This window comes from Oryzias latipes, chromosome 16, assembly GCF_002234675.1.
Source record: "Oryzias latipes chromosome 16, ASM223467v1".
Classification (NCBI taxonomy): domain Eukaryota; kingdom Metazoa; phylum Chordata; class Actinopteri; order Beloniformes; family Adrianichthyidae; genus Oryzias; species Oryzias latipes.
This window is the reverse complement of record NC_019874.2, coordinates 4,390,251-4,401,911: the sequence shown is the minus strand read 5'-3', so window position 1 is coordinate 4,401,911 and position 11,661 is coordinate 4,390,251. Positions and strand designations below refer to the sequence as shown.

The following is an 11,661-nucleotide window of genomic DNA, read 5'->3' as shown; positions in this document are numbered from 1 at the left end:
TTATTATTATTATTATTATTATTATTATTAATTTTATTTATTCATTTATTTATTTAAGAAAAAAACATGGTAAAATATAATGCCCCAATGAGCTGTTATGAGTAAGCCATAATTGTTATACCATCTAATCACACTGCTTGGACAACTAATTAATTTTGTAAACACGTCTTTTATTTTGAAAGTCATTCCCGGATGTTGAATGCTACTACAGGAAAACCAAGACACAAAGCTCTGTGCAGATGGTGCAAACACGGGACTCTTCCTACTACTAGCCCATCACTATCCTCTATTCCTTAGATTGGACTTTACCATCATAACTCACATATCCGGTCATCTTTGGGTTGTTTTTTTTGTGTCGATCCCAAAGCCAAGGATCTGCTAAACATGACAGAACTCACGTCATGCAAGACACGTGGAGTTGGAGTCTTTTGGGAGCTGAGGAAACGGCTCCTGAGTGGACTTCTTATTGTCAGGTAATGTCAACGAAAGCCGACGTTAGCTATTATGATAGATCTAGTTACCTCTGAACTCCTGGACTGTGAGCCTGAGGTTAGCTGCTTAAATAATCCGATGTTGAGTCGCTAAAGTAAAGAATTAAGACTGATCATCACGTTATTGTTGAATAAATCATCAGTCTTCTATAAATGAACCAGCTTAAAGCTGTTAGGAAACCTGGACCAGGGGGACTTGATCACATTTTCTTTTTTATCTATGTACATCTAATACTTTGTTTGAAAAGTTAACATTGATGCGCATATTCATTGATAAATTTAATTTCACCTGATCAATGAATCAAGCAGAATATCTGAAAATGTCGTTTGAAGTCCACAGCAGGCAGCTTCATTTGACCTCTGCACTAAATATAGCTAAATAAATCAGTTTTAAGATTGAATCAACAGAACAATGCCATGAGAATCTGGATGTTGCTGAATGAAAGGATCAGTCTTGAGAACCTTGCAGTTTGGAGAAAACATGGCTTCCTGCTTCTCCAAAGAGCACGTGAGCGTCAGTCTTCTTCAGTCTGCATGAACTGATGGGTTGTCAGTACGTATGTTTCCATACGCATGGTCCACCAGCATACATTCATTCATTCATTCATTCATTCATTCATTCATTTTCTAGCTTCACAGGGCTGCTGGAGCCTATCCCGGTCACTTTTGGGAGAAGGCAGGGGACACCCTGGACTGTTCGCCAGTCTGTTGCAGGGCCACAATCAGACACCCATTCAGTCTCACACTCACACATAGGGACAATTTAGATTAACCAATTAACCTATGAGGCATGTTTTTGGACAGTGGGAGGAAGCCGGAGGCCCCGGAGAAAACCCACGCATGCACGGTGAGAACATGCAAACTCCACACAGAAAGGTCCCCCGTTGATGGGCTGTTTCAGGTCCCCCAGCCGGGACTTGAACCGGGGGCCTTCTTGCTGTGAGGCAAGAGTCCTGTTATTAGTAATGTTATGTAATCTTATTATTATTATTATTATTAGATGTAGTTTTCAACAAAGACCCTTCAATCAATTTTCTGCCTATTTTACAACTTTCCAACCAAAATTAATTTTATTTTAGAAAGAACATTTTCATACAACTAGAAGGAGCTGCAGAAAAGTGCAGGGTTGAATGCTATATTGCTGACTGAAAATTAAACTTAAAGGGTAATAATTTGACCTTCTAGACGTGAGGGAGCTTTGTTTATAGAAGCTGAAGGCTTTTTTCCTCCGTCGACCATATGACTTCACGCCACAGCGGGGGAGATTGTTGAAAGGTAATTCAAAAAAACTGTCAATTGCATAATCTCAAGACGAAATTATGTTGTTGTCCAAAGTCCTGTGAGCGTTTTAACGTTGTAATGGTGTCTGTAGCTGAAAGAATGCCAAAGTAAGGAGCTATGAAACAGGGTGAACTTTGGTGAAAATGTCGGAAGCCTCTCCCATTGAAACCCATTACAAAGCTGAAATTACTACAAAGTTTAAAGGCTTATATTTCAAAAACGAAAAAAAAAACGTGAAAATCTGAAGCTTAAAGTATGTTGAAGTTATAATGGAAGAAAGAAGGAAAAAAAGGTTTTTGAGGATTCCCCATTTATTTTAACGGAGGCAAAAATCCTGGAAATCTTGAAAAGTTCAAGGATTTGAAGGACCAAAAGTCACAACTGGAACGAGCTGAACATTTTAATAGACGAAAGTTCAAAATAGCATAAAAACTGTAGAAGTTGAGCGTCCAAAAATGGCAGAAGATACCATAATAAAGAAAGAAAGAAGGAGAAACAGGAAAACAATGGGTTGAATGCTTTATAGCATTCAACAATTATTGTTTTATACTAAAGAAAGGAGCAACCTTTGGTAAAGAAATTATAATTACATCTAAAAAGTAACTAAGGGCAGTTTTTGCCTAAGTAGGATAAAAATGACAAAACTGACTTTAATTTCTAGGATACGATCAGTGATATTGAAGAACCAATTCTTTAAAAACCCAGCATCTGCTGTAACATAGAGAAAAATGCTATAAAATGTCTTTATTTTTTCTGGTAGAAATAAAAACATACCCCTGGCATGATATGGATTACATCTAGAATATTGAAATAATAATAATAATAATAATGGGAATAATGTTAAAATGATCAAATTAAATTTACTAGTCAAAGCGGTGGGTGCAGTACACCTGTTGTGCCTCTAGATGGAGTAGATCTAAAGATATAAAAAAAATCTTCAGTTCCTAGAGGACTTTCCAAAAGCATTGACCTTCACAGAGCTCAGCACTCTGCTACCACATGTACTTCATTTGTTTTCCCAACAGCTGAGAAGTCCTGTGGTCTCCTGGGAAACCATCCACTGTACATGAAACCACATAAAAGTCCACCCTAGTTCATCTTCAGTCATAGTAGGAGTCTGTCCACCTTTGCAAACAAACAAATGAATAAATAGGAATACTTGTTTGAATGCATTGTTCTTTTGTGACAATGTTTTGTCCCACATTTTCTGAAATTCATAGATTAGGACATGACATTTTAACAATAGGGTTTGGATGTGGCTGTCTTATTAATCACCGCGGGCGAGACTAATTACAAATCCGTTACAATAGTCCATTTTCATTTGGCAGGAGACAAATGCTGCCTTTTGTATTTTACATAACAGCAATAATTGCTAAACTGTCTTTTTTGTAAAAGCGCAAAAAAAAAGAGAAAATAGAATTTTCTGATTATAATAATAATAATAATTATTATTATTATCATTATTATTATTATTATGATTAGGGATTAATATCTTTATAGGAGTTCTATGGCAAAGTATTAAACTATTACAACCTGATGCAGCAGATGTACGTCACATTATCCCAAAAGAAACTGCAACTGTCATAGTTTAAAACAAAGTTAGAGGAGAGGAAAGCTGCTCTTTTACGAGCCAAAAGCCCTTAAATGTTTGCTTGTCGTGTTTTGTAGCTTTTTCCTGAGGTTCAGGAGAAAGACGTTCAAGCGGAGAACTTTAGATTTGACAGATTCTTGGGGGGTTTCAGGCAGTGCCAGACAGTGTAATGAGAGCTGGAGAAATCAATAAATCATTTCATTCATTTCTCAAGTCGCTGCTCTGTTTCCCTGGAGTCTGGAAACATTTTTTAGGGGGAGGGGGGTGATTTATTAATTAATTGTTGAAATGAATGCATTTGAATGAAATGAATTTAGTTTTTATGTATGTATTTTCACTTTTAGTCTGACATTACGATCTCAGACTCTTGCATGTCAATTTTTGATTTAATTTTTTAAAAAGGCTTTTTTTTTTTAGAGCTGCTTGTAACTTTTTACTTTCCTTCAATGAAACAACGGTTTATTTTTTCCACTATTTTTCATGTTTTGCATTTGGTATGTGTTGAGTCTTCTCTTATCGGCTGCTCTAATCCTGTCTGACTTAAATCTGATGGCCAGTCTGCGTCTCTGCCTCCGTCTCCTGCAGGAAGGAGGTGGCCGGAGCTGCTGATGATGTGCTTGTAACCGGAGGAGGGTCCTCTCTTGTGGTCAGGACTCCCAGAGGGCAGCTGGAGCTGGCATTGCCCGCTGGAGTCAGCTTCACGGAGGGGTCCTGCATCCCAACACCTGGAGAATCCAGTGCAGAGGAGCTGCACTTCAGGCTCCGCATCACTGTTGAGCAGAGCTCTCATAAAGGTAGAAGTCCTCACATTTAATTGGAGCCACTCATCAAAGTACTTGAAGGTATCCTATTTTGCACTGAGCATCATTAAAAACCAATAAGCAGCCTCTTTATCTGCCATGCCAGAACTCCCTTTAATTGGTCTGAAGTTTTTGAGCAGCGTCTTGTAAACGCTCATCTTTTGGCTTCACCTGAAATGGTTGTCACTGCCATCGAAACAGAAAGTTATGGCTAAGGACGGCGTGACAGTCCCATCAGATTTAGATTGATCATCCGCTGCACATACAGGTCACCCCGGCCACTCCCGGTTTTATTGATTCTCCTGCTCCGTACTTGAAGGTGAGCTCCCTCTCAGCACACCTGGCTCATTTGTTTTGCTTGGCTTTGGCCCTTCACAGAGGCGTCTGACTGTGTGACGGAGAGTCTCCGAGCAAAAGAGACGTATTGCTTCTACTGCCAGGGCTGCATGACCCGGCTGCTGGAGGACAGGTAAGGTGCAGACGGGGTTTGGTTACACACTTCTTTGTGTTTATCCAAAAAGGGACGGACTTGTCCTCAGAGCAGTCTGCTGTTCTATGCCTGACAGGTTGGAGTTATAGAGGCTGTGGAACAATAAGGTCTGCACTGACCATTAAAAGAAATGGGGTTTTTGTTTTTACCTATAGGTGCCTGAATTGGTCTTTGGTGTTGTTCTCTTTGCCCTGCAGCTTTGTCTGCACTGCAATGTGATTTGCAGGAAATTGCACTGGCTGCATATTGGGGACCCTGGCCCTCAGGCTGTGCTTGTCAGCAGCTACCCACTGTCACCCAATGAACAGACTTTTTTTCTCCTTTGAACCAAATAGTTCAAAACTTTAGCTTAGGCAGTCCCACAACAAGAATTATTAGTTTTTTAGGCATGAAAAGACACACCAACAGCATTCTGAGCAGTGGAGCTCAAACAATGTATATGGGGGGGGGCACTACAAATGAAAGGATCAAAAATACGTACAGCTGTTCTTTTAGCAAAGAAAAACTATCTTTGTGGAAAGAAAAACGATCAAAGTGCTTGAATTGAACAAAAGAAGACGTCTGAAGCCCCTCATTGTTTATGGACTTCAAAAGGTTGATCTTAAGTCTCTATGGGGGAATATATGATGCTAATTTGACACAAATCCAATTTTCATTTTCAAAACTGTTAGATGGAAATGAAATCATAGTTCTGCGGATTGTTTATTTATTGTTGTGTTTGGTGAGCAGCACTTTGTGGCTCTCATCTTCTATCTCCAACGTTCAATCCAGCCAATAACTGCATTGCATCAAACGTATTGGTAGTTTGTCGTGGTGCTGCTGTTGAATGGATGGAACTAGAATAGAACTAGTTTTATTTAAATCTTTATATATCTTTATAACTACAAATCTAATTTTATCAACACTTAGGGATCATGTAAACGAGTCTTGTCTTTCTAATCTTTTTTTTAAGGTTTTGTAAATCTTATCAGTTTTCAGTTTTTGTCACAGAGCACATTTGTGAGTTGCAAAGAATCGCATTCTTCTCCAGGGGGGCTATTCCAGAAAGCAGGTTATGCTAGCTCCCACGGTAAGTTTGAGGCTAAGGAAGTTGATAACCTCAGTTTTCGGTTCCAGAAATGGAGGTATGTTTCAGGGTATGTCAAGTTGCTATGGCAACTCATGCTCTGAACATAACCTGGTCTGGAGCAGGATAAGTTGAAGGTTAGTTTGTTTTCAGAGAGGTGAAGCAGCATGACGTGTCCATTTGAAGATAATTTAGTGGATGAAGAAGCTCAGATATTACTTTTTCCACCATGAGAGGGCGATAAGACCACGGATGGATTCAAGATTCAAGATCAACTTTTTTAATCCCCGAAGGGAAATTTAGTTGTAGTAGCAGCACTACGGAAATAGGGGAATAAAGACAAACACAGACACAAAATATACAGGGAAGAAAAGAGGAAAAATTGAATAAAATAATAATAAAATAACTATACAGTTGAAAAACTCTAGAACTCTCAAAAAATCTTATGTACATCCAAGTCTGCCAGGTGAATTGGGAAGTCTGATGGCAGCAATGACTTCCTGTATCGTTCTCTGGCACAGCGGGGGTGTATAAGTCTGCCGCTGAAACTGCTTCTCAGGTTGTCCACCTCCCTGAAGAGGGGGTGGGAGTGATTGTCCATGATGGTCCCCAGTTTAGCCAGTAGTCTGTCCCCCACTACCTCCTCCAGATTGGCAGGCTTGAAGCCAATAACAGACCCTGCTTTTCTAATGAGTTTGTTCAGTCTGTTGGAGTCCTTTGATGCCAGCACCCCAGCACACTGCAGCAAAGAAGATGGTGCTCGCCATGACAGACTGGTAGAACATGTGGAGCATCCTACTGCACACATTGAAGGACCTGAGTCTCCTCAGGAAGTAAAGTCTGCTCGTGCCCTTCTTGTAGACGGCCTCAGTGTTAGTGGACCAGTCCAGTTTATCGTCTAGATGTACACCCAGGAACTTGTAGGACGAGACAATTTCCACATCCGTCCCACCGATACAGACTGGGAAAGACTTTCTCCTGCTAAAGTCAATCGCCATCTCTTTTGTCTTGCCACGTTCAGCTGCAGGTAATTTTCCCCAGATCACCTGACGAAACGCTCCACGAGGCTCCTGTAGTCCTCTTCCTGTCCATCTTTCACACACCCGACCACAGCTGTGTCATCAGACTACTTCTGGAGGTGACAGAGCTCAGAGTGGTACTGGAAGTCAGCTGTGTAGGTGGTGAATAGGAAGGGGGACAGCACGGTTCCCTGAGGGGCTCCTGTGTTGCTTATCAGGGTGTCAGACACACAGCTCTGCAGTCTCACAAACTGTGGTCGACCTGTCAGGTAGTCCTCAATCCACGAGGCCAGGGGGGCATCCACCTGCATCTTCCCTAACTTCTCCCTCATCAGTCTCGGCTGGATGGTGTTGAAGGCTGAAGACAAGTCAAAGAACATGATCCTCACTGTGGTGTTCGGCTTTTCCAGGGAGGACTATGCCCTCTGCAGCAGGTATATCAGTGCATCCTCCACTCCAGCCTTGGGTTGGTATGCAAACTGCAAAGTGTCTTGGAAGGGGCTCACCAGGGGTCTGAGGTGTGACAGCACCAGCCGCTCCATGACCTTCATAACATGGGAGGTCAGTGCTATAGGCCTGTAGTCACTGGGGGCCTCAGGATGGTTTTTCTTTGGCACCGGGACGAGGCAGGAAGTCTTCCACAGCACTGGGAAGCTCTGAAGGTTAAGGCTAAGGTTGTACAGGTGCTGAAGTACACCACATAGCTGGCTGGAGCAGTTCTTGAGTACCCGGGGACTGATGCCATCAGGTCCAGCAGCCTTTCGCTGGTTGAGCCTCTCCAGCTCTCTCCTCACCTGAGTGGGTGTGATGAACAGTCCATTCATTCATTCACTCATTGGAAGGTGAGTGGAAGGAGTCCAGTGGTCGTTCAGAGGAGAAGTGGGTGGACTGCTGGGGGAGGGGGAGCTGGTATCGGACCTGTTTAAAAACTGGTTAAAGACTGATGCTGGAAAGATAAACTTTTTTACATTAATCTAACTTAAGTATTGGCTTCAGTCAAGATAAATCTTTTTTTGCGTTCAGTCATCTTAAAATTACGACGCAGTATTAGGGCCACCAAAAAAAATTAAAAAAAATAAAGTAAAATTACGAGTTTTTATCTCGTAAATTTAAGAGGTAAAAACTCGAAAATTTATGAGAAAAAACTCGTGAATTTACAAGATTTTAAGACGTAAATTTATGAGAAAAAACTTGTAAATTTAAGATTTTAAGTGGAAGTGAGCATGCAGAGCAGCAGGTGAACGCCGCACAGCAGCAGAGCAGACCGACTAAACTCAGTTGAACAGGTGAGCTGAATGAGCTTGAACGTTCCAAATATCTGGAAGCTCATTTGTTTGATTTACAAATTTATTTTAAGTTTTATTTATTGATGGTTGGTTTGCAGGATCCCTGCAGCCCGATGAAGCCATCGGTGTCCCTGCAGCTGTTTGCTTGAATCCTTTCTTCCTCCACCAAAGACGAGATCTCTACGTTTGTGTGACGTTTGTGTGTCTGAGGAGGAGGATCACTTTTTTGGCATTTTCAACGTTCTAATGCTAATACAACAGACTATTTTCATTCATCTTTGTTGTTTAATGATATAACGGGACGTTGACAGGTTCATGACGTAAGGTGACAGATGAACTTCAGGGTTTGTGAATGAAAAGGAGAATAAAAGCTGGAACGATACTCTGCACCAAAACATGTCTCTGAGCTCCTTATTGTACATATGAAACTCTGCTTTACTGACACTGAACCTCGGTAAGACGGCTCTACTGACAATAATCTGATTTGAGTCGCCAAAGGTTCAGAATCTCTTTGTTTTAAACCTATAATAATCCGAAAACTAAGCTTCACAAAAGGCTCCACATCTTTCATCTTCAAGCGATGCTCCGATAAACGGACAACTTCGGTGTTTTCTCCTTGTTAATCTATGACTTTTTTCTCGTAAATTTACGAGATAAAATGTCGTAATTGTACTTTTTTTTTCTTCTTTTGGGTGGCCCTAAAACTCCGTCGTATAAAATAACACGTAGTCAACAGACATTTATTTTACTTTCATTCAAATTAATTCCATTAGTAGGTGTAACCTTGGTGCTGCTGTTAGATCGGCACCGCAAGGAATTGTGGGATACCATTCCCTTTGCCTTTGAGAAAAAACTCGTGAATTTACACAAGTTTTTTCTCTGGAAGGATTTGTGTACAGGTGTAGGTTTTTGTCTAAATATGTTTAGTTGTTTAGCTGTTTTACTGTGTTTTGCCGAGTTATCTTACCCTGTTATGTTTAATTCTTTCTGCACCATGAGTGAGAGGGAGGAAGAGAAGGATGAGATGATTTAGCACTACTAGTATAATAATATAGTTTAAGAACTGAAGTTATAGTCAGAGTCATGATAATTAAATGCATGGGATACATTATAAATCATCACTACATCATTTATTTTAATTTTATAAAAATCAGAATATCTGCAGCCTCAAACTTAGACATATGAGAGTTCAAGAAGTACAATAAATTAAGATGGAAAAACATTTTATTGAATTGGAGTAATAATACATTTAGTTTAATAAATATATACATTTGAGTTGTATAAACAATTATTGAGTTAGATGGACGTAAGAAATTAGGTTGAATAAATTTGACTCAATTACTTGTTACCAATTGAATCAATTCATTTAAGTTTTATAAGTTGTATAATATATATACATCACAATGTTATTGGAAATAAGATCAGAAACTCGTGCGTTTACTTTGTCCGTTCTTTTTCTCCGAGCAGAAACTTTCTTTTGCTGATGATGCAGCCGTATTACTTTTTTGATGGACGTATAATCTTTATACGCCGTCATTTAAATCTCAGACTCCGTCTCACTGGAGGATAGCGCTCTCTCGGGATATCAGCGATCCATTGAGAATATCTTTATGCACATGCCTAGCACCTGTATTAACCCAGGGTTACCAAGTTGAGCGTAATTACGCCAACTCATATCCAGTCTTTTGGAACCGACATACCCAGAGTAAGCAAGTTCAGCCAAAGTTCAGGGTTAAAGTCAGGGTAGTTTAATCCTGCTTTCTGGAATACCTCCCTGGTTATTGTATTGGTGATGAAGTATTAGACCTTCTTTTAAGTCCTTTTGTTGTACATTTAATAATTTTAATTGGTATTTTTGTGTGGTCAATTTAAAAAAAAAATCAGATTTTTTCCTAAATTACTGCTCAGTTTGAGCCAGATAAACCTTAACTTTTGGCAACTAACTTTAGCAGCCCACATCATAATACTAACACTGCAGGTGTGTCTCAAATCACTGCAGCCACTGATTGTTTAAAACCCACTCTGATGAAAACGGTGAGATTTTTTAACAGCATGTTCTCTCATGATGGAGGACATAAAAAGAAAATTGCATTTCTGAGATAATGACAATGAAAAGACCACTGGGAACGCTTTTACACCAGATCAAAAGATGACTGGAGTGGGTCTTTAACTTGAATGCTCCTGTCAATGTGCAGACAGTCTAGGTTCTAACATCTTCAGCAGGCTTGTCCAAAGTCCGGCCCTTGGGGGCAAAATGCAGCCTGCGTTCAAATTTCCTACAGGCTCCTTTCATAAAAATCAATAACATGCTCCCCCCAGCATTTTTCTAAAACCTATCTGTTGGATTTCTTAATCGGGGTGGGCTAAATTACGACTTACAGACGAGACATGCTATCTACAACAAAATAACTGCTAATGAATGATGTAAGAAATGGATATACGGACTGTAATTTTGGTAAAAACTTGTTTAGATGTATTTGCTTTCTGTGTGAGGACATGTAAAGTATGCCATTGCAATAAAATGTTCATTGAACAGTTCATCAGCATTTAATATTCTTAAAATAATTAGGCTAAAATGTTTGGCCCTCAAACATTTTTACCTAACCAAATCTTTGCAAAAAGTCTGGACACCCCTGATCTACAGGAAACGAAACCATTGCTGTTCTGAAAAACCTGATCAGATGTTTTCTTCTATGTATAACTCTGCTGGGGGAAAAAGCTTGAGTGATTGTCCCACACTTTGTAAAAAGGGTTTTATTTTGCTTTAGTCAACATCTCAATGAGATTTACTTATTTAGTTAATGACGATCTCTTTCAATATTAATCATTTGAAACACTTTTTTTTTTCATTCAGATTAAAAGAAAAATATATGGACTATTATTTTACTACAGGTTTTAATGTGTTTGGTTCTCGGAAACTATTGAAGCATTTCTGTCTCATAATTCAATAAAAGTCAATACCAGAAATGCTTTTTCATTTTCAAAATGAAGCTGCGTTTGTTGACTGGAACTGCTGACCGGAAATGAATTACAGTATGTGACACTTTTTGCAAGGTGGATGTAAAAATGTAAATGCAATCCCCTCTTTGCATTTTCGCTTTAATTATGACACAGTATGAGCAGTGTTTAAGGAAAAATTGAATAAGCATTTTGGAGGATTGATATTTTATTTTATTTTTGAGTCATTTGATGCAGTTACATTGTGAAAATGAAAAATCATTTCTGTTGATCCAATTTAATTGTCAAATTAGACATTTCTATATGAATATTGCTACACATTTACTAGAGAACTTTTTGAAAATGAAATGTAAAACACCATTTTCATTATCATTTTAATTAAGTGACAGAATAAGTGATGTTGAAGAAGAAACTGAAAAAAACATTTGGCTGATTGAATTTTTTATTTTATTCTTGAGTCAACAAACGCAGCTTCATTTTGAAACAGAGTAAGCATTTCTGGTATTGACTTATGCTTCCATAGTAAACTCAATAATTTGCTTCTAACACTTCTGTACTGTCTCTAGATGATCATATTAAAAAACTTTTTTGGAGTTGAAAAGAAAATTCAATTCTTTTTAAATATTGAATGTAAAAACAGTATTTTAGAACATTATGTGTATTTTCTTCCAAGAACGAC

At 39.1% G+C, this 11,661-nt stretch overlaps 1 protein-coding gene across 1 annotated transcript in view; it reads left to right on the top strand.

Moving 5' to 3' along the window:
* The first annotated feature begins 205 nt into the window (after nt 1-205).
* ube3d (ubiquitin protein ligase E3D) overlaps nt 206-11,661 on the top strand; it is a 32,403-nt gene continuing 20,947 nt past the window's right edge. Inside the window, exons 1-3 of the mRNA XM_011484858.3 lie at nt 206-473; nt 3,949-4,157; nt 4,542-4,632. Coding sequence (XP_011483160.1) covers nt 385-473; nt 3,949-4,157; nt 4,542-4,632 — 389 coding nt within the window. The 5' untranslated portion in view covers nt 206-384. The remainder of the gene's footprint in view (nt 474-3,948; nt 4,158-4,541; nt 4,633-11,661) is intronic.